Here is a 23601-nt window from a genome sequence, read left to right on the forward strand (position 1 = left end):
CTAATCCCTATTGATTAATAGTAAATAAAGTAGATTAAAAGAATAAAATGTGCCGTATTCCCTTTATATTGTAAATTACAAATAAATTTACATTATATTTTGTGTTTAATATCTTCTGGTTAAAATGACAATGGTATGATTGAGCCATGTAAGTGAGTCTGGCAGCACCGCCCGTCGCTGCCAAACCTGCCATTGCCATTTTATTTCGACTGAGTTTTGTTGTCATAATATTTTAATGAAATTATAAAATAATCTTAACATAATAACTTTAATAGTACAATGTGGCACAACGTGATAGTGTAATTGATTTTTTAGAAGTTTTAATTCAAAGTATTTCATTATAATTTGTTTACATATCCCGTTAAGTGGTTCATTGTTTGAAGGATACAATCGAAAAGAAAGAGGTCTCAGCATCTCGCAGGGACTCGTGATGTCATAAATTGGTGAGTACAGAACTATTAACGGATTAAGCGTCATTATAATATAATCAGTCTCCGCTGCACTCGGAGTCTGGCAGCATCGTTCGAGTGTTCAATTGATTTTAATTACTTTTCTCGCGAGTGCAAGGGGCATGGACCAGTGCCAAGTCGGCCGTTCGAACGTAACTAAACTGAATGCGTAATTCTAGTGATGTGTCGATATAACTGCTGATTTTACAAGAAATACGTGTTGTGGCTGTTTCTTGTAAGTAGTTTGTTTATGGATGAATGCTTATACAATGCCCAAGTCTGTTAAATGGTAAAAAAGTTATAATCAAATGCCTGTGCGTTATTCATGTGCGCGCGAATATCATGTGCTGATAAAATGGTATGACTGTTATCTTTATTTTTAACTGCTTCTTACAAAATACTGTGAACTCTTCCAGGGTACTTATAATTAGATATTTCAAATGAATCATGTCAAACATGTTTGAGTAAGCAAATCGTGTAGGTATGTAGGAAGTTTACTGTTTAGTTAGAAATATTATACTATACTCAAGTAGGTACGTCTCTTGTTTCCATGGTAATGATGCCGACTATGACCAGTAGCATAAAAACCCCTTTATTATTAAATGTTTATAGTACATGTTTCTGTTAGTTCTTCTATATTGAATGGAAATTAATGTTGCATTCGAAAATCAACACAATTATTGAGTTTGTATAATATTCTTCCATTATTTTGTAATACTAATCTTTCAAAAGCTCTTTCTTTCTCTCCATATAAAAATCACATGGATTGGTAATAGGCTCAATTTCGACCACTCAAAAGATCAGTTTTTTGATGCGAAGAGTTTTCACTATAGAAATGAATACAAAACTTAACACACTATAGCCTACAAATGTTGACATTATAGGGAGTCAATCATTATATTGAGTGACATTATATGGAATTTACAGTGTAGTAGGAAATGGAACCTGTAAATTTATATTTTTTATGGACAGTGTACTGGAATTCTTTAAACTATAATGCATTTGCGACTGTACACTCTGCAAGCATGAAGCAGAATAATTAATTAGGGTGAATGTTCAAGTAACACCCTTGTATTCAGGAAAATCACTGATAAGTCTATTATATCAGAGTCCATTTTTGGATATCATAAAATTTGACCGTGATAATTTGAACCGTGACAAGTGGCATATAATGGAGGAGACCTAATCCCCAAATCCTTGTGATAGACCACACAATTTTAAATATATATAAGATTAGCTCAAGTATATAATTATAATAATAATAATTCTGCCTATATACGTCCCACTGCTGGGCACAGGCTTCCTCTCATGTGCGAGAGGGCTCGGGCTATAGTCCCCACGCTAGCCCAATGCGGATTGGGGACTTCACATACACCTTTGAATTTCTTCGCAGATGTATGCAGGTTTCCTCACGATGTTTTCCTTCACCGAAAAGCTAGTGGTAAATATCAAATGATATTTCATACATAAGTTCCGAAAAACTCATTGATACTAGCCAGGATTTGAACCCACGACCTCCGGATTGAAAGTCAGACGTCATATCCACTCGGCATCATCATCATCATCATGCTTAAAATGTTTTAAGACTGGTACTGTCAAGTACAAAAATATGTGTCCAAGAATTAATAAATCGTCTCATAAATATGGTACACACTCTTATTACACTGGAATAAGATGCTATGGGACACATTTTCGAGTAAGATGCGTAAACCCATATTTTTACACTTGACTGTACCAGTATATTCACCCTGCCTATTATCATTTATTTATGAGTCACCCTGCTACTAAAAATAGGTCATAATGTTAAATAGTATACTATCTTTTCCTGTATACATTTTTACCTACTGATTACAACAGTAGGGTACACATCATGATTCCAGATATGATTCTGTGTTTCTTTAAACTCTTTCTGACAATGCATATACCTGGTCGGTTGCAGCATATACATAGTTGGTAGAGACCCTCTTTACGAAGCAAGAGGTCCCATGTTTGAATCCTCGTAAGGGCATTTATTTGTATGTTTATTACAAATATTTCTCCTCTTTTATGGATGTTTTATATATATAAGAGTATTTATATTTAACTATAAAACATTCACAGTGGTACGATACCTATCTGTCAGTGTCAAACATGTAACAGGTATCTATTTGACGACCGGTCTGGCCTAGTGGGTAGTGACCCTGCCTATGAAGCCGATGGTCCCGGGTTCAAATCCTGGTAAGGGCATTTATTTGTGATGAGCATGGATATTTGTTCCTGAGTCATGGGTGTTTTCTATGTATTTAAGTATTTATAAATATTTATATATTATATATATTGTTGTCTAAGTACCCTCAACACAAGCCTTATTGAGCTTACTATGGGACTTAGTCAATTTGTGTAATAATGTCCTATAATATTTATTTATTTATCTAGTACACACAACACGAGCCTTATTGAGCTGACTGTGGGATTAGGTTAATCTGTGTAAAATTGACAGTAATTTTATCCTGGGGGGGGAGAGCTGTCCCCTGGCCTCTGCCCCCTTGATGACGCCCCCTTGTGAAACTCAACTCGGTTGCGCTGCTTGAATCGTAGCATTTCTCAAGTAAAATGGCGTAATGTAGTCTCCATAGTGCGGTGTCTGTGTAGTCTGTGGTTTAAGTTCAATGCCCTCTACACGCGTACCATTATCAACTAACAATTTGTGAACCCTATTACAAAGGTATAAGATCCACCAAAGGTCAGTTAAGAGTTGTTAAGAGGATAGTGGACGACCGGTTCTCCACACACGGAGTCCCCAGTTTTATCCCTGGATATTGACATGATGGAAAATATTTTTACACAATTTGATGTATATTAACCAAAGTTACACCTCTTCGTCTGACTTTTTTTTGAATCGAGCGAAACATAAATTCTTTATGTTTTTGAAAGTTGACTCTTATAATAATTAATAAATCGAAAAAGTCAAACGAAGGAGCATGACTGGTTAATATACGTACTTAAATTATGTAATAGTTATTTGCTTTACAAGGGGGCAAAAAGTAGTTGTTTAACCGTTCGTGCTAATATTGATATCCGAGCAAGCGAAAGATTCCAAAATTGAACCACGAGTGTAGCGAGGGACTCGAGAAGCGGAATCTTGATCATTCGAAAGGCACGAGGGTTGAACAAACTTTGCCTCCGAATGAATAACAAAATTTTCCACCACACCAACGCAAGGAAAATACTAACTATGAAATACCAAAACAATCAAACCAAATCAAATCTAAATGAACGTAATAAAAAATGTAACATTCAACATCATCCTCATCCTCAATCATAAGGAAACAACTCGAAATTTGCATCCGATTACTTTGCCGCACATGTGGATAATGTGCAACTTTTTCATTCATTTTTATACAATCAAGAGGGCCTTTACCAGTTGGTAAAATAGTACATTACGATACAAGTGCGAAAAATAGGAAGTTCGAAACAAGTGGCGATAAATTAAAACACGACCAAAGGGAGTGTTTTAAATCGACACGAGTTGCGAATTACCTACTCGCACATGTATCGTACAACGTTTTACAGTGCATATGGCCCTTTAAATGTTCGACACAGTAACGTAATATGCTAATTTTCGCACTAGTGCAATAAAGTAGCACCATATGTACTGTAAAAATATTTTCCATAATGTCAATATCCATACAGGAAAATGGGGTCGTCCACCATCCTCTTAAGATCTATTAACACTCAAGATCCTTCAAGCAATAATAGTCCGTGTATCATCGAGTTAGGAACCAGTACGTAGGTGTTAATTTGTTATGGCGATCACCTGCCCCGCTAATTGGTAAATGACCTCCTTTCTAAATAACTGTTCACCCACACCGAGAACTCAAAGATACCTATTGTGCGCGAATCTACTGGGGTGACCACATTGACACCACGTGTCTCTACTCTCTAGACGTTGACCGACATGTAGAGGGATATGGTAAATTAATTGATGGGAAAAATATATTTTAAAAATTAATTCATCAATAAATTTTATATAGGGATTTTTTGAGTATAGGGACTGTGCGCGTTGGAGGGTCTGCCATCTTGTGGCCTGAAACGGAACAATAAATATGTACATTTATACGTCACGTGTTTTCTTGTGCATAGTCGGTTCTGCCATCTTGTGGGCTACATCAGAACAATAAACATCAAATTTACGCCACGCGCCAAAAATCTGACGGCTCCTGTGCTGCCTACTACAGTTCATGCACGCTCCCTATACTGTATTAGTCGCTCACAATGACGTAAGATTAAAGTGACACTAGTGACATGACATACCGTGTATCTACATTTAGGCTGTTCCGAGGTATTCAATCGTAAATCATTAATTTCTACGTTAAGGTGGTTCGACTAGGTTACCCAAAGCTTAAACCTCACTAGATGGCGCCACAATTGCAAATTTTGAGTTTTAATTTTTTTGTGGAGTAGTCTTGGTATTTCTATACTGTAAATTATGTTTAGCGCACTCTTTAAATAAATATTGAACTATTACAACAAACATTGAATACTTCATTGTACAAAAACTACCCCTTAATGTCGACAGAATGTTTCTTGACTCTATTTCTAAGTATCACTCACACATTCAAACAGTCTTACTGGGATCCTTGTAGTAGACAATTTGGCACAGCGTGAGTAGGCTTCAATAGCGTTGCGGTATGTACGTGGAAATACATGCAAGAGGATGTGGGTTCGAGACTCATTAAATTTTTTTTTGTTATCAGTATTATCAAGTACCTATTATTAATAAATTATTTTATGAGAAATATGAGCGTTTTCCATAAAAATATTAAAAATCTGATTCTCACACATCATGATATTTTTGGGTTCTTCCAACTCAGAATCACTAGCATAATCAATCCTCGTGCTAAAAAAACCCGAAAATTTGTATAGTTTTAGTTTTACATTGAAATTTCTTTCACACTAAAATGTGACGTAATGGTATGGATATTTTAGGATATCTTTTTTTACTGCTAGGGTGGAGAAGATTCTAAGTAGAATGAACCTAAGAAAGTCCAAATTTATAAGTCAGATTTTCTGGTATTTTTTTCAGGTTTTGTTCTAAAATTAAAGCAATCCCTTACTGCCCAGCCTTTAAAAAAGTAGGTACTATTTTACAGTAGAATTAAAACATTTTTTTTACGATACATTTAATTAAATTACAGTGAGTTACAAAATTGCATGGCCTTCTATTTATAACCATTATAAAAAGAAATGAGATATTTACCATGTTTGTTTATATTATTGATTTCCCGATATTTTGACACAACTAGAAGTTTCACACAATGCCTAGAGATAGAAAATTATTTATTTATTTTATTTATTGTCAATTTCATTCAACGGATCACATCATATCCAATTTATGTGTTTATGTATTGCATTGTTTTCTACCTAGTTGGTTATTAAATTCTGTTACTGCAATAATCTTTATCTACATAAAATATACCAACGAAAGTTTAATAAAGTTTATATTAAAATGAAGTACACAAAATCCTCCTCTGGCTTTGACACAGGCCCTCAAACGACGAGGCCAGTCATCAATAGCGGCACGCACGGTTGTCATGTCTAATTCCGTCACTGTCTTAACTATGGCCCGCTTGAGGGAGTTAAGATTTGTGTGGGGTTTAGCACAGGCTTTCTCTTCAATAACCTGCTATATGGCATAATCCAGGGGGTTAAGGTCCGGGCTGGAGGACGGCCAGTCTTCGTGGGCAATAAAGTCAATTTTGTTCCTTCGAAACCAGGCTTGAGTTGTTTTTGCCTTATGTGCAGGAGCTGAGTCCTGTTCAAAGATCCATGGCTGGTTTTGAAATAGGGTGTGGCTTAAGGGCTTCACTATTGGTTCGAGAACGGTTTTCAGTTTCCGGTTTTCACACCTTTTTCACAGAAATGAATCTGTGTTAGCCCTGAGTATGACACACCCAAAATCATGTTTGGCGGGTGCCCACATTTGTGCAACGCAATAGGGTTGCTTCCATCTACAAATCTTAGGGCATAATTGTATCCCAAAAAATTCTTTTGGATTATAAAAACATGTTAAACTACTTTTAGGGGACCTGTAATGACCATATTTTTGTAAATATTGAATTTAAAATATCTTTTGGCACACGTCACGTGACCAAACTCGAAACGCCATTGAAGATTCTGATGACGTCACAACTCTCGGATTGACACTGTTGACAGTTAGGCGATTAACAACAAATGACAAATAGCAGTTGACAGTTCGTATCTTCTACGTGTGTATGTAATTATGTGTCGAACCATAAACTGTGACGTCACACAATTTTCAAAGAGCGTTTTGGGCGCGAAAGCATCTGTCAAAATATATTTTGTTAATTTAACATATTTAAAGCCGTTTTTAGTATAAAAGCTGAATTTTAAGGCAACTTTTAGTTAATATAGAAAGTAATACAAGCGTTTCAAAAAATTGGAATACGATTCTCTTTTAGGCCCCAATTCATTATAGATACGACGAGATAAGCGTTATGTGTGGTATATAATGATAGCTCACAAATCCACCACATTGTCATTTTTTATTTTTTCGGTAGCATTTGTTTTAACGGAAATAAAGAGGTTGCAAATCGAGTAACAGAACTTCAGAACAGATATCATTTGATATTTACCAGTCGCTTTTCGGTGAAGGAAAACATCGTGAGGAAACTGGACTAATCCCAACAAGGCTTAGTTTTACCCTCTGGGTTGGAAGACTTGGAAGGTCAGATGGCAGTGGCTTTCGTAAAAACTAGTGCCTACGCCAAATCTTGGGATTAGTTGTCAAAGCGGAACCCAAGCTCCATTGAGCCGTGGCAATATGCTGGGACAACGCTAGGAAGAAAGAAAGAAATCGAGTAACAGAACTTAGTAACCAACTAGGTATAATAGTTATGATGTAAATGTCATATCATGTTGGAGTCATATTATGTATTAGCCAACTAATTAAGTATTCAAGATCAATACACTTAGGTCCCTTAGGTATTCGCCTAAATACAATCTCGGGCAAAATTGAGTTTTATAAAAGTGAACTAGTTTCTAGGTCATATTTTCTATGAATTGGTCATTTTTGTAGATTCCAATTACAGTTACACTTTTCCTGGTTTTTCGCGGACCAGAATATCGATGATTTTTGTAACTTGATTTAGACGTTCCTATCATTTTCAATCCAAAAACACATAAAATCACATTTCAGAACATGCGGCAGCGTTGTTTTCTATCAAGTACCTCAAGCACCAGGGCGGCTACCGGGAAAATCGAAATTCGTCAATTTCGGGCATTTTTCTCTGTCACTCTAATTACGTCTTAGTGAGAGTAAAAGAGAAAGATCCCCGCAATTTGCGAATTTAGGTTTTCGCGGTAGGCCCCCAGGTCCTGTCAAGTTTCAGCAGTGTGGCCAGGTGAGCGGAAGAGAATTATCGTACTTGAGTGTCAATATTATTGTACCGTTGAAAAAAATATCGTACGCCAATCAAAAAGGTAGCCCCTAAAAATGTCTAGCAAAATAAGCTATTAATAATAAAAAAAAGACAATTTTCGTCTAAATTGCGCAAAAAATATGTTTATGTTTGTGTATTTTTGGGATAGACTCAAACGGTATACAGGAAATTGTGACATTTTAAACTTTAAACTTACACCAAGGACCCGAACACCCAAAAGATACTAATTTTAGCCTATTTCTGAGAGAAAGTGTCATATTTTGCTTTAAATTACTAGACTTTTAAGGTGGCATCATCCAAGGGCTGAAATTATAGTACTTTAGTGTACGATAATGCTCTTTGGAACATTACGTCATACCGGGGCCCAAATTATCGTACATGTACAACAATTATCGTACGCCTGGTCACACTGAGTGTCAGTGTCGACAGAGTCAGCTAAAAACGCGTCAAACATCGCAACGTCGCGCCGATGGCCGTCCGAAGCATGGAGTGGTAACGCCGCAATGTATTTGTACACTACATTTGTCACACACACATGAGTAAAATTTATAAAAATATAACGTTGATTATTGCATGATTTCTGTATGAAACAAAGTTTTTCTATTAATTTAGCGCAAATGAATATTCGAAAGTAGATAGATGCGCAACTATTTATGTAATAATATTGTGTAATTAATTAATAAATAGCGATTGTTTTTTGTATGAAAATCGAACCACCTTAATACTGTTGCGTTTGGAATGACACTTTGTACACACATACATAGGTTAGAAATACCCTAATCGACACGTCCTATTCATCTATGTCCAGAGGTTAAAGAGACGTGTAAATCTAAGGACGGGCCTTTACCGGCACTAAAAATGGTGCTAGTTTAGTGGTGTCACTCACGAATTCGAGCCAATTATGCGTACTCATCAACCAATCGCGTTGTGGCGTTAGACTGTACGATTGGCTCGAATTCGTGTGCGTGACACGGCTGTACTGGCCCAATTCTTATTGCCCTTAGGGCCCGTCCTTTGATATATGTCAATGGGTGACCAGATGTCCTGTATTTTACTGGGTGTCCCGTATTTCAGGCACAATTTTTTCATTGTCCCGTAATCTGGCGAAACCAATACGGGTAAGTATTAAGTTATTTAATTTATTATGCCAAATTTTAGTAATAGCAATAGCGGCAACAGAAATACATCATCTATGTAAATTCTTCTATCACTGTTCATGAGATACAGCCTGGTGACAGGCAGACAGACAGACGGATGGACAGCGGAGTCTTAGTAATAGGGTCCCTTTGTGTACGGAACCCTAAAAATGAATGTTGATTTTTAATAAAACACGGCCTGTCCCGTATTTTAACCTCGAATCCCGTATTTTCAATCCAGTTGTCCCGTAAAACCGGAATTCAGATCTGGTCACCCTAGAATCTATGGACAAACAATACAAACAGCAAGTACAGCAACACTCTTGGCTGTCCATTGGTGGACCTTATGCCTCTTGTAATAAGGTCCACCGATGTTCAGTTAACAGTGTGGGCGATGGTACATGCGATGAAAAGAACGGTATACAATTAGGAATACGACGGTCTACAGACGGCCGATCTGGCCTAGTAGTGACCCCGCCTATGAAGCCGACGGTCCTGGGTTCAAATCCCGGTAAGGGCATTTATTTGTGTGAAAAACACAGATTAGTTCCTGAGTCATTAATTACACAGATATCTGTTCCTGACGAGTCATGGATGTTTTCTATATATATATATATAAGTAGTATGTATTTATCTATATACCTACGTATCTATCTTCGCCTAGTACCCATAGTACAAGCTCGCTTAGTACGGGGCTAGGTCGATTTCAGTTAGTGTCCCCAAAATTAGTTGATATAGCTCCAGTTTGTAAAACAAACAAAATAGAGCAAAAACATGTTTTGTATGAAAAAAATGTCTATATTTTTTTTACTATAGTATCTGAAGCTACATAAACTAATTACAGGCATAGATATACCTTATCCTATTGTAAGTACAAAGTTTCAGAGCAATCTAGCTAGTCGTTTTAGAATGAGAGCGTAACTACGTTTGTATGGAGAACCGAGCTTGCTGGGAACTGTTTGAAATGCGTTTTATTTTTAATGTTAGGCAGCTGTCCGACTAGAGATCGGCAAGAAGCATATTATTCGCACTTAAGCTATAACACTCTGAGATTGATTTCTGATTGCTTAGTAAACATCTTAAAACTTTCATTGATAACTAATGAGCTGAAGGAAATCTTCCAAAATCTTCCAATAGAGTCGGTAGTGACTAGTCTGTCTCCGAAGTAAGAGGTACCGGGTTCGGATCCAGCGGTGGCATCATGGTTCCATTTTTATCACTTGTCACTATGCCCGTCACTTTCTCGCTTACATACTTGTTAGAACGTGACAGGCATGGTGACAAATGATAAAGAGTCGACCATCTTAGCCCTACTGTATGTAACTATGTAATGGTATCTAAGGTAACTAATTTAACCATCTTCCAAGGATCGTAGCGGCATGAACATTGGCAGCTGTATGTAGTTCTGATGACAATACAATAATATGGTACTGTCGAACTGATCTGATGATGGAGCCGGAGGATATGAACTGGAACTTCATGATGGAACATCGTATCATAGCTGTGTTTGGATTTGTTAGAAAAGTCTTGTAATTAACTTAGACCACGATAGGTTTCAAGGTCTGATGATGAAGCCGCAAGATAGGCACTGGTATTCGATGATGGAATATCGTATCATAGTCGTGTTTGCATTTGTGAGAAAGGTCTTTTTGGTTTTTACGGTATAACGTGTTTTTCTAGTGTTTTTTAACTATTCATTTATTGTTTTATAAAGATTCCAGCGGTGGAAAGGAGCGGTGGTGGCCGAGTGGATATGACGTCCGACTTTCAATCCGGAGGTCGTGGGTTCAAATCCTGGCTCGTACCAATGAGTTTTTTCGGAACTTATGTACGAAATATCATTTGATATTTACCACTAGCTTTTCGGTGAAGGAAAACATCGTGAGGAAACCTGCAAACATCTGCGAAGAAATTCAAATGTGTATGTGAAGTCTCCAATCCGCATTGGGCTAGCGTGGGGACTATAGCCCGAGCCCTCTCACGCATGAGAGGAGGCCTGTGCCCAGCAGTGGGACGTATATAGGCTGAATTATTATTATTATTAAAGATTCCACGAGCAATATATAAACAATGAACATGTATTTAATACCTTAATGAGTTATGATTCATTTGTCTTGACAGGGATACCAACAACATTAACTTATGGGTGTATGACTAAACCACTATTAATGAATTTATTTGCTTTTCTAGGAAATGACTCTGACAAACCGGTGTCAGTTAGGTAGTTAAAATGTATATTGGTGTAAATAAAAAAAAAGTATTTTACTGTCGCAAAAATAAGTACACAGCAACGGATAAACAAAAAAAGACAAGCACAACAAGAACAATAGGGTGTAAGTTGAATAGGGTTGTTAACTGTTGACTTTTCGAAGTGAAAAAAAAAACTTGATTTGACTTAACAGTCAACCACCCTATTTTAGTAGCATAGTAGGCTTGAATACTCGACTTGTGTCTATTTCCATATCAACTCTTTACAATCCTGCACCAAACTAACCGTTTCTGTTAGCCCAATGGTTCACTGAAAAAAATAGATAGCCGAACTGGTTTTGTAACTTTACTAAATAACTAAACTACGGTTATAAGAAAATAAACTTTGCATAAATTTACAAACTTATTTTGTAGTGTATACCCAGTACCTGAACACTGATAGCCAAACACGGTTTTGTAACATATAACACATAGTTCGCAAGTCCCAATTTTTGTGTAAACAGTAACCAAAATTTTGTTACAGTTATGCAAACCATTTCTTTCAGTGTTGACTGTGAGATAATGGCTCAAAGCATTAAGTCCGCCATTTGTACTCTTCTGTAAATTTGTGCAATAAAGTTTAAATAAATAAATAATATCATTTTGCGATATTTCAGTCGATCGTTTTCCGTGTTTGTCTTTTAACAGCAAAACATGAATATAAGTTTTTTGAGTGAATATAAATCAAAATGAAAGTTTCCTTTGTTTCCTGTGAAAGTTTCCTGAAATTACCCAAAATCCAAATTTTTGGAAACTTTCCGCAACTTGCACATTTGTAAGCAAGATGGCTTGGTAAGTTGCATTAATATCGGTAACTAACTTGTTATATTATATAGAGAATGTTCCTCATTATCAATTTGGGTAAAACGTTTACCCGCGCGTATTGATTGAAATATTGAGTTGAAACTAAGATAACAATCAGGCAATGTTAAAACTTACGTAACGCCAGTTTAAAAGTTTATCAAATCGGTTACTTTATCACACAACCGGGCACTGTTTAGTAGAACTCGTACAATAACTCCCTTATTCATAAAACTTTACGGGCCTGATTCAGTAATAGTAGTTTATGTGATTACGTAATGAAAGGCATTAAAATACATGAGTTTCTTAAAAGGATCACACGAGTGTTTTAATGCCTAATTATGTACAGTTACATACATTATTTTATCTACACACATATTATAAACTTTCTAAGATATATTCACTAACCCAAATTACAGCCAATATTGGGGCATCGTTGCTCTCTTGGCGGAACTCGCAGATATGTGGTGGCGTCACCGAAATACAAATTTTTGCTATATTGACTTTTAAAACGAGAAAACAAATTTATTTTATACTTAAAACTAATTAAAAGATAACCTGTACGTCAAATGGCGGTAAATTAAAAACTTTTTTCATGCATGTTCTTTTTCAAGCAGTGGTGTGGGGATGCGTCAAAAACGGTACGCATACGACGCGTCACTGCGATTCCGTATCGTGACCGTTTTTTAAGCTGCGGTCTGGTCGCACCTTTAAACTGATATTATTAGTCCACGAACTGTCAAGTCGTATGGGGTTACCATGGCAACACATTAATAATATTAGACTAATACAGTTTGATAAATGGGCCCCTGGTCGACGTAGCACTCAATAAGACCCTCTACTCTACTATAATATAATAATAATACTCCATCTATAGAAGTGATCTGTGATAGTTTAATCTTCGCTCGATTCCGGCAAGCCGTCTAGACGTGTACCTGTCTCGGGGTCGAACAAGCGTATCTCCATAGGCTAGAGTGGGCGCTTACGCCTTTAACGACGGTGGACAATAAAAGGTTTAAGTGAACTTTATTGACTGGGGTGTTCGGTCGTCTGTACAGTCGCCATCAGATATATCGGAGCGGCAGAGGTGCTCAAAAATATCTGAACATGTACCCTAGCGCCTTGACAATGTAGGGGTGTTCAGATATTTGTGAGCACCTTGGCTGCTCTGATATATCTGATGGCAGTGATGATTCGAATATTGTGCCTAGTATATCGACACTGTAAGCGGCGGTCGAGGGCGTCGAAAATACCGTGAATGGCGGGGCACGCCAGTGGAGATGAAGCATTCTTCTTAGAGATGGGCTGAATATAGAGATTGCCGAATACGAATATTCGGCAGAATGTTCGGTTCCGATCTTATCGAACCGGATATTCGGCCGATTTATTCGGTTAAACTGATCATTCTAATAAACCATTTCAAAAACGCTTCAGTAAAATTACATTAGCAGCTAAAGATATTAATAATATTTCAATTATTGGGAACAATCTGACACAGATCGACCTAGCCCCAAACTAAGCAAAGCTTGTACTATGGGTACTAGCCGACTATATACATATGTATATAGATAAATAACATACTTTGTATACATAGACGACCTCGACGACCGGTTTGGCCTAGTGGGTAGCGACCCTGCCTACGAAGCTGATGGTCCCGGGTTCAAATCCTGGTAAGGGCATTTATTCGTGTGATGAGCATGGATATTTGTTCCTGAGTCATGGGTGTTTTCTATGTATTTAAGTATTTATAAATATCTATATATTATATATATCGTTGTCTAAGTACCCTCAACACAAGCCTTATTGAGCTTACTGTGGGACTTAGTCAATTTGTGTAATAATGTCCTATAATATTTATTTATATTTATTATTTATAGAACACACCCATAACAAATATATTTTCATCACACAAATAAATGCCCCTGCCAAGCGCCTAATAAAGCGCTGGTGGCCTAGCGGTAAGAGTGTGCGACTTGCAATCCGGAGGTCGCAGGATTGAACCCCGGCTCGTACCAATGAGTTTTAAGGAACTTATGTACGAAATATCATTTGATATTTACCAGTCGCTTTTCGGTGAAGGAAAACATCGTGAGGAAACCGGACTAATCCTAACAAGGCCTAGTTTACCCTCTGGGTTGGAAGGTCAGATGGCAGTCGCTTTCGTAAAAACTAGTGCCTACGCCAAATCTTGGGATTAGTTGAAAATGAAAAAATGAAAAAATGAAAAACTTTATTGGTAACAATTGTTACAGGTCGGTATTACATATAGGTGTGTTACCTTATTAATTATTAAAATTATCAGTATATGAATCATTAATAATGAGAATATAATCAATATAATATAAATGTCAAGCTGTTATAAGCAGTTGTCAAGCGGACCCCAGGCTCCTATGAGCCGTGGCAAAATACCGGGACAACGCGAGGAAGAAGAGAAATCAATGCCCCTACCGGACCCGGGACCAGGGACCATCGGCTTCTTAGGCACGGCCACACTAGCCCAGACCGGCAGTCTCAGATGAATCGCTTCCTAGGAAATGCCCTAGAAACAAACAGATCAATAATTAAAACCTAACCTGATGAATGAAAGATATTCGGCACTTTAACCGGATAATTCGGTCACACTGGAAAACTTGTCGAATATGTCGAATAGGTTTTTTTTTTCAAAATTATCAATATTTTTTTTATTTAAAAAGAAACGAAACATACAAACCTAGAATATATTATACTGAAGCGATCGACATCAAAATCAAAGTGATTTTCTAAGATTAAGTTAGTGAATAGAATTTTCTCCCGAAATGGAATTTCATAGAAAAAGTACCGTTATTTCGCTAGGATCGCAAAGCTATTATTCCCTCTTAAGTATGTTTGTATAGGTAAAAAACTTAAGTAAGTCATCTGTTGTATGTAGTTGTGACGTGTTCGAATAGACATTTGTTTTGTTTGTGTGTGTCTTTTAAACATTATTGTCTATTCGAACACGTCACAACTACATACAAAAGGTGACTTACTTAAGTTTTTTACCTATACCCACTTATCTTGTGTTTCGTTGCACCAAATATATTACATTATAATATTTTGTTTTTGTTTATGTATAAGAAACGTTTATAATAAAAATAAATTATGCTAGTGCTTCTCTTTTACCTCTGTGCTTTGCGAATTGTGCTCAATTGATTATATAGCGCTTATCAAAAGTGTTAAGTATTGAAATATGATATAGATTTATAGCTATAAGAGCGATTGTGACTATGTTTCGTATTCTTATGTATATTTTAAACTATGAAAGATTATTATTTCTAAATCGCATTTAGTTTAAACAATTATGCGCTGCGTGCTGCTGTTTGCTTTAAGATACCGTAGGTTCAGAGCCCGGTGTTTAAAAAAAACATGAATAGGTCTAAAACTACTAAAAATATGAAAATTACTTCCTTAAATTAGCAGTCCATGAAATTGTCTAACGTTGTCCCGTACGTGATTTTTTTGTACATGAGTTTCCTTTTCTGTGACTAATGGTCAAAAATACGCACAGAAAAATAATCGCCTGCTTTATGTACCGAAAAAAAAAGTCGCAACACAGGAAATAAAATGCGTTCGTACGGGACATCCCGTGGAATGCTCTAATATCATGTTTAATCGATTACTTTTTATTTATTTAACAAAAAAATTAAATACAAAACCCTGACAAAACCATGATATCTGCGATCTCGGGCACGCACATCCATCTCGCTCACTCTTATGCTCAGTAAGGGTGAGAGAAGAACCCGATCCTACGATACCTTAAACCTGGCCCACCTGACCCACATTCCGGTATACGAAAAGTTAAACTTAAATTCAGATTTCAGATTTATATTTTGCCAAAATTCAACGTTAAAGAAATTGGGATAGGTTAACACCATAACAGAAAAAAGTCTACATAATCTGTCGTGAGAAACTACAAAAATTTCGTTTTTCCAGAACCCGAACGATGTAACAATGTCGCGCGTACTCAGCGCGCTGAACGGGGCGCTGCCGGACTCACGGCCGCTGCTCTCGCTCCAAATAGTTGAGACTGTCGCCAAGTGCCCCGCCGGATATGTCGCCGTCAGCAGGACCTACGACGAGGACGCCGACGCCGGGCTCTTGCGGCAGAACGGGCTGTTCGGCAAGAAGCCCACTCATTACATCTGCCTGTCCAAGTCTGAAGGTGAGCTCTACATAGACAAGTACTCTGGATTAGACTGTAGCCAAATGTCCCTGATATGTCGCCGTCAGCCGGACTTACGACGAAAACGCCGACGCTGGGCTGCTGCGGCAGGACGGGCTGTTCGGCAAGAAGCCCACTCATTACATCTGCTTGTCCAAGTCTGAAGGTGAGCTCTACATAGACAAGTACTCTAGATTAGACTCTAGCCAAATGTCCCTGATATGTCGCCGTCAGACGGACCTATGATGAGGACGCCGACGCCGAGCTGCTGCGCAGAACGGCCTGTTCGGCAAGAAGCCCACTCACTACATCTGCCTGTCCAAGTCTGAAGGTGAGTAAGTATGGTGAATCAAAGGCTGGTTGGCAGCTGACTGACAATTGTTTATTGGTTTCAAATACAAGTTATAACTTATACTATATGTAATGTAACTTTCATAAACCTAAGGGAAGAGCGGTGGCTCCCAACACCGGCATTCCTTTGCTTACTGGGAGGCCCCATCCCCTGCAACATAACTATGTACGCTTTTATGAAATAGAGAATATTGTATTTGTAAGTTATGTTAATGGCCAGTATTGATTGGTAATACATATAAATCTTTTTAACATCGGTACAGACAAGTACTCTCGCTCTCTGGAACTCTAGATAGATATTAGACTGCGTCGAATCTACGGATGCGGGTAGCGTCAAATCAAGGCCATTTATACATTGTGCTCGACCAAATGTATGCGGCTTAAGTCTGAAGCTGAGTGATTCTGTGTAAATATAGGCAAGTAAGTGGGTACTTAGGGCAATGTTATTCGCTATGTACACAACTGTCACGCAACCTAGTCTACACTACATCTTATAAAACTACTCCAAAACTAAAAACTACTGAACGGATTTTCATACGACTTCCATCTATCAATAGAGTGATTCTTGAGGAAGGCTTAGGTACATATACAATTTGTAAAGATTTTGTGTAAATTGGTTGAAATATAACGATGTTGTCAGAAAAAACCACGCTGGCTAGGAGCTTTAATCGAAAACGCTGCCTAATCCGTTTGAGCTATAACAACACAATGTATGGTGGGGTTGTTTCTCATTCATAGATCTACAAAAAAGTCCGCGATGTTAAATGTCTATCTTTTAAGGATAACTTACTATGGGGATTCTTAACTTCGAGAAAAAGATCACGTAATATGTGGCATTTGCAAAGCTATTTACATGTATACATTATTAACAATTATCAAATTATATACGTTAGTTGTATTATTTCTAGCCATATAACTTGTACGAAATGTTAAAGACGTTATCCGCAGTTAGTTCTAATTTTTAACACCTTATGCGCTGGGATCGCTTTACTGACCCCCACCACGCACTTCGCACGGTCCCAATAGGTAATTTTATTTATCGATGTCAGAACTACCTGTCATTAAATTTTGCTCTCTAGAATCCGATTTCTTACAATAATTAAAGTTTTTCTGGTGTTCCAGGCGTCCCAGGCTACGTGATGGACGGCATAGCAGTGGTCGGCGAACGCGAGGCGGCCCCGCCTGGCTACAGCGTGGCCGGGCGGGCGGGCAAGCGGCGTTTATGTACACGAGTGTCAAGGTACCTTTGTTCTTATTGGTCCATGCATTCTTACTCGTAATGCAGTTGACATAATGGCGTCCCAGGCAGGTGATGGACGAGTAAATAAATTGAATCAGTTAAAAGAACCCAGTCCATTGCGAGTTCGTTTTACTCGCGCACCGACGACGGAGCCTTAACTTTGAATTATCTCGTGTAACTATTACTCATGCCAGCGCTGGTGGCCTAGCGGTAAGAGCGCGCGACTAGCAATCCGGAGGGGTTCGAACCCCGGCTCGTACCAAAGAGTTTTTTGGAACTTATGTAAGAAATATCATTTGAAATTTACCAGTCGCTTTTCGGTGAAGGAAAACATCGTGAGGAAACCGGACTTATCCCAATAGCTAGTTTACCCTCTGGATTCAAAGGTCAGATGGCAGTCGCTTTCGTAAAAACTAGTGCCTACGCCAATTCTCGGGATTAGTTGCCAAGCGGATTCCAGGCTCCTATGAGCCGTGGCAAAATGCCGGGACAGCGCGAGGAAGATGTACTATTACTTACATAAATTATAAAATATCTGGGAAACTGAGCTTTGCTCGGAAAACATATAAAAATCAAAAATGCACGTTTTCCCAGAGATAACACCTAGAAAGGTCCATTTTTGGCCCCTAAAAAACCCCATATGGGTAATTTCATCGAAATCGTTAGAGCCGTTTCCGAGATCCCCGAAATATATACAGGGTGATTCATGAGAAGTGAGCTGGACTAAGCCTACACAATCAGTAAATATTAATGAATCGTTCACTGTCATATTTAAGTAAAACAATCACGCTTTTTATCTGTTATTTAACTTTTTCTTAAGGACAAATTTGATTATCTACAATCATGGACACCCTACAACACTTAATTAACAAAGATAAAACCTCTTTAACTGTTATGACAGCACTTTGATTATGAAGAAAATAACTTGAGTGAGATACGATTTTATACAAGTAACCAGACTCCGATGACATTCAATTTGTCACTTATTATGGATAAAACAAAGAGGGTGACCATAAACATCGTAAATAAAATAAAACTCTTTTTTTTTGAACAGTAAAAATTAAATTAACGTTAATCTCACAAATACTGGTACGAAACAGTTGCTGATAATTTACCGAATATGCAGGCTTGATCCTGCTCACGTCTCCTGAATCATCCTGTATACATATATACAAAAACTGCTCGTTTAGAGGTATAAATAAGATAATGAATAAAATATAAGATATCACCTAAAATTGCAGTAGTCTCTAAGTGTGGTGAACTGGTGACCTCACGGTTTCCTAAGAAGCTGCATGAAAATAAGTTTATAAATACGAGTATATTCTCCCAAACATTCAGAAATTTACCACGGTCTAATTAGTGTTACCCGACTTCCACAACAACTGTTTCAATCTTCAGAGGGGCGGCAGAGCCGCGCCTGCCACCCGTGACGGACGTGATCGTATGCTCGCGGATGCGGCAGGCGCCGCGAGGATTCATATTAGCTGGGTGAGAAAATTTGTCATTTCACTAACGCTAATATAAAGGACTCTGCTGTTTATGAAGTTTTTTTGGACTTTGGTTTGAATAATAAAGGAAAAAACTATATTATTCAGTTTTTTTAGTGAGGGAACATAGAAAACTGTTTGATTCGATAATACAATTTGCTTCACTACTTATATTAATATGCGGTTGTCATAAGGAACACTAGATATATTACTAAAACAAGTTGTTTTGTTTAATTAAAGTATTTTGTATGTCTTACCACTGAAGTAAAGAAAAGTATCGACTACCTTTTCTTATTGCTGTAATGTCACTGTGTATGCTGACTAACCCTAAGGTTCTCTGGAAGAGATCGTTTACAGCGATAAGACCATGTGACCTTTATTTACATTGTGAATCTGTTTTTTTTTTTGTATGCATAAAAGTTACTTAACTTACTGTTACACTTTGGTGCCGTGACCAGGATAACCGTCATAAGCTTACATACAATTCTATGCCTTATTCTCAGTGAGATAAACGGCAAGATGGTATGCTACAAAGTTGGCGACGGTAGCGTCGAGTCCTCGCCGACGCACGTGCAGAATGAGTACGAGAACGTCGTCTCCAGTACTACTCCCGAGGCCAATAGAAGGTAAGTTTTATCACACAATCCTAACACTTACACAAAATCAATACTTTTTAGTGCGCACTTCACGCAGTTAAGTATGATAATTATTACACTTGGCTCTATGAGCTGTCGACTTCGATAAGTTTAAAAATAAAAAAAACCGGCCAAGTGCGGGTCGGACTCGCAGAGGAAGGGTTCCGTACCATTATCTATAAAAACGGTCACCCATCTAAGTACTGACCCCGCCCGACGTTGCTTAACTTCGGTGATTGGACGAGAACCTCGAAATTGGAAAGAAATATTTATTTTATTCTGTTTTTAGTATTTGTAGTTATAGCGGCAACAGAAATACATTATCTGTAATAAATAAATTTCAATTGGCTAACTATCACGGTTCATGAGATACAGCCTGGTGACAGTCTCAGTAATAGGTTCCCGTTTGACCCTTTGGGTACGGAACCCTAAAAAATACTTGGTTGAATCATTATCACAGCAAAGTCACAATTATCTTAAGTGACATAGACTCTATTGGCGCTTATAGTTAAGACCAATTCCCGCCATTTTGAAAATTTGCCAAAAAACTTGACAGAAAAATGCCATCTAACTACCGAACTTGCTCTAATTTCTGTTAAGAAATACGACAGAGGAGAACATCCTAACATACGAAAGCATTCTTGCCCTAGTTGAATCGGATACCTTTACTAACGCTCCGATAACAGATGCTAAGCAGAGAAATGCTTGTATTTTATAGTTTTCTCAGTTTTATTAGGCAAAATCAAAGATACATTGATAGAGTAAGATGCGTAAAATATAAGAAAATTTCGTGGTTGGAATTTGACAGGTAAACGAGATGGCGCTGAACAGCTCCAGCTGATTGTCCAAAGTTGACGTTTGACAATCCAGAAACATATGGCGCAGTACAGCGCCATCTGTGTTGGATGTCAAACTAAGGGGCACGTTTTGGGTTCCGTACGTCGAAAGGAAAAAAAACGGAACCCTTAAAGGATCACTTTGTTGTCCGTCCGTCCGTCCGTCCGTCTATCTGTCAAGAGCCTTTTTCTCAGGAACGCGGGGAGGTATCAAGCTGGAATTTATATCAAATACTCATGTATACTGTCCCTTGGAGCTGTGAAAAAATCGAACTTCTAAGCCAACGCAATCAAAAGGCACAGCCGTTTATGCCGCAAATTTCCGCAAATTTTCGACACTCGCAAGGGATTCAAATCCTACAGGGTACTTCCTGTGAACTCAGAATCTTGAAATTTGGTACGAAGCAATGTCTTATAGCACAGATGAAGGAAAAATTGCGAAAACCGTAAATTTTTAGTTACATCATATAATATTATATATATAGGTTTGTACGGAACCCTAGGTGCGCGAGTTCGTCTCGCACTTGGCCGGTTTTTTTTTCTTAGACTTTACCTCTCCATTACAATCAATTGTCTTTGAGTAAAATATTTCTCTAATCCAATACAAAACCCATTTGTGATATTATCTATGAAATGGGACCTTATTGTCGAAGGCGCTTACGCCGCACTGCGTCTCGCGGCGTTGTTTATATTATGGGAGCATCCTTGAAATGTAAGCGCCACCGACAATAAGGTCCCTTTACATAGATAATGTCACATTTAACCTTTGGCTAAAAACTTTCTTCAAAGTAAAAAGCGTGTTGAAAGTACATTGTAATGTAAACGAAAACAATAATCAATGGCATTTTTCACGGTTCAACAATGAAACAATGGAATCGCTTTTAGCTTTCAAAATTATACTCGAGCCCCTAGTAGTACGACAGTACGACTAGGGGCTCGAGTATTGTACCGAATTGTCCCCGTAGCGTATTCTTCTCTCACTCTTACTGAAGCAAGCGCGAGCGAGATGGATGTGCGTGCTCGGGACCGCGGATGTCATGTTTTTGAATTTTAATTTGTTCATTTTAGGGCCTACGCTAGCTGACGCGGACGCCCGCCGCATGCGCACGCACGCGGGTGCTATTTGTAGGTGAAATGCGCCGCACGCGTCCGCTTCAGTTAGCGTCGCTCATACTATTTTTCGTTAACACGCTCGTCCGCTCCGTGCACCCGCGCCAGCTAGCGTAGGCCCTAAAATAGAGAAAAAAGTAACCGCTGAGCTCCCAAAAAAATGTAGTGTTCATACTTTTATCTTTTGTGGGTATTGTTACACATTTATAAAGTGCGTTTTAGACCTATGTTCGTGTTTCTTTTTCATTAATATTTCTGTGAAATTATTAATATTTCTGCGAAAGTAGTCTTCGTAATATGTTAGGTTATAATTTATATGTTAAATGCTAACAAAATCTGTCATATTTGTTTACATTATTTCCAATTTCTGTTGGAGTCCACTTAATTATACTACTGATTTTTCTTCTCAAACAGTTTTTTTAGGCGTTCTATAATAGTGCGAAAAATAAGAAATTCGCAATGAGTGGGTAATTAAAACACGACCGAAAGGAGTGCTTTAAATCGACATTTCCTTATCGCACGTGTATTGTACAACGTTTTACAGTACATATGGCTATTTAAAGTTTTGACATATGTACGGAAAGTGCTCATTCCCGCACGCGTGCGGGAAAGTATCACCATATGTACTGTAAACAAATAAATTAACTGCCAGATAAAACTTCCTGCTAAACTACGTAATTTATCTATGAAGATTGTGAAACACTAACAATGACTTTATCATAAGTGACAAGTAGCTTATTCAGGATTTTACTTGGACATGAAACAGACCCTAAATCTTTTATTTTATATCAATTTCCAGTTAAAATACATGAAAATTATTAATATTTCTGTATATATATTGCCTATATTTATTTATATATATATAATGTTTAAATATTGTTTATTTCCAGTTCTATATCTTCGAAACTGTATCACGACATCTTAGTATGGACAAATAGGTATTTCGTGTCGCCTGAGTTTGACGGTTTTCTAGTTCACTAATGGTTTTGATCACCTAACATTACATACTGTATTAATCATCTATGGGATCCCACTGCAGCGCATGCCACGCACGAATACGAGTCATAAGAAACACTAAGGCTGCTGCGTATACACGGTGTAACATGAGGAAACCGAAAGATTGTAACAGTGTATTCCTGATCACATTTAGACTAAAATGTCATTTAAACTTTTCTGGATTTCGCTTAGTTTCAGAGTTAATACCTATTTAAAAAAAAACATCTTATTGTAACTTGATGTGTGCAGGTTTCCTCACGATGTTTTCCTTCACCGAAAAGCCAGTGGTAAATATCAAATAACATTTAGTACATAAGTTCCGAAAAACTCATTGGTACGAGCCAGGATTTGAACCCACGACCTCCGGATTGAAAGTCGGACGTCATATCCACTCGGCTACCACCGCTGCGAAGAAATTCAAAGGTGTATGTGAAGTCCCCAATCCGCATTGGGCTAGCGTGGGGACTATAGCCCGAGCCCTCTTGTACATGAGAGGAGGCCTGTGCCCAGCAGTGGGACGTTAGTATATAGGCTGAATTATTATTATTATTTTATTGTAACTTAGTGGAAAACGCCTTGATGAAAGGCGATGATGCTATTATAGAGCTTAGTCTAAATATCTTTATTGATAGATGTCAAAAAGTGACAAGTAACCTTTGCAAAAACTAGTGCAGTGCCAGTTTTACCATAA

At 37.8% G+C, this 23601-nt stretch overlaps 1 protein-coding gene across 3 annotated transcripts in view; it reads left to right on the forward strand.

Moving 5' to 3' along the window:
- The first annotated feature begins 161 nt into the window (after window positions 1-161).
- The window catches only part of LOC133525697 (uncharacterized), a 33141-nt gene continuing 9701 nt past the window's right edge, over window positions 162-23601 (forward strand). Inside the window, exons 1-6 of one of the 3 annotated variants that reach the window (XM_061862059.1) lie at window positions 162-443; window positions 16027-16255; window positions 17729-17846; window positions 19245-19334; window positions 19837-19959; window positions 22805-22852. In XM_061862059.1, coding sequence (XP_061718043.1) covers window positions 16045-16255; window positions 17729-17846; window positions 19245-19334; window positions 19837-19959; window positions 22805-22852 — 590 coding nt within the window. In that variant the 5' untranslated portion in view covers window positions 162-443; window positions 16027-16044. The other 2 variants (XM_061862065.1, XM_061862074.1) reach the window with 2 other exon arrangements.

The sequence above is a fragment of the Cydia pomonella genome, chromosome 1 (genome assembly GCF_033807575.1).
Source record: "Cydia pomonella isolate Wapato2018A chromosome 1, ilCydPomo1, whole genome shotgun sequence".
Classification (NCBI taxonomy): Eukaryota; Metazoa; Arthropoda; class Insecta; order Lepidoptera; family Tortricidae; genus Cydia; species Cydia pomonella.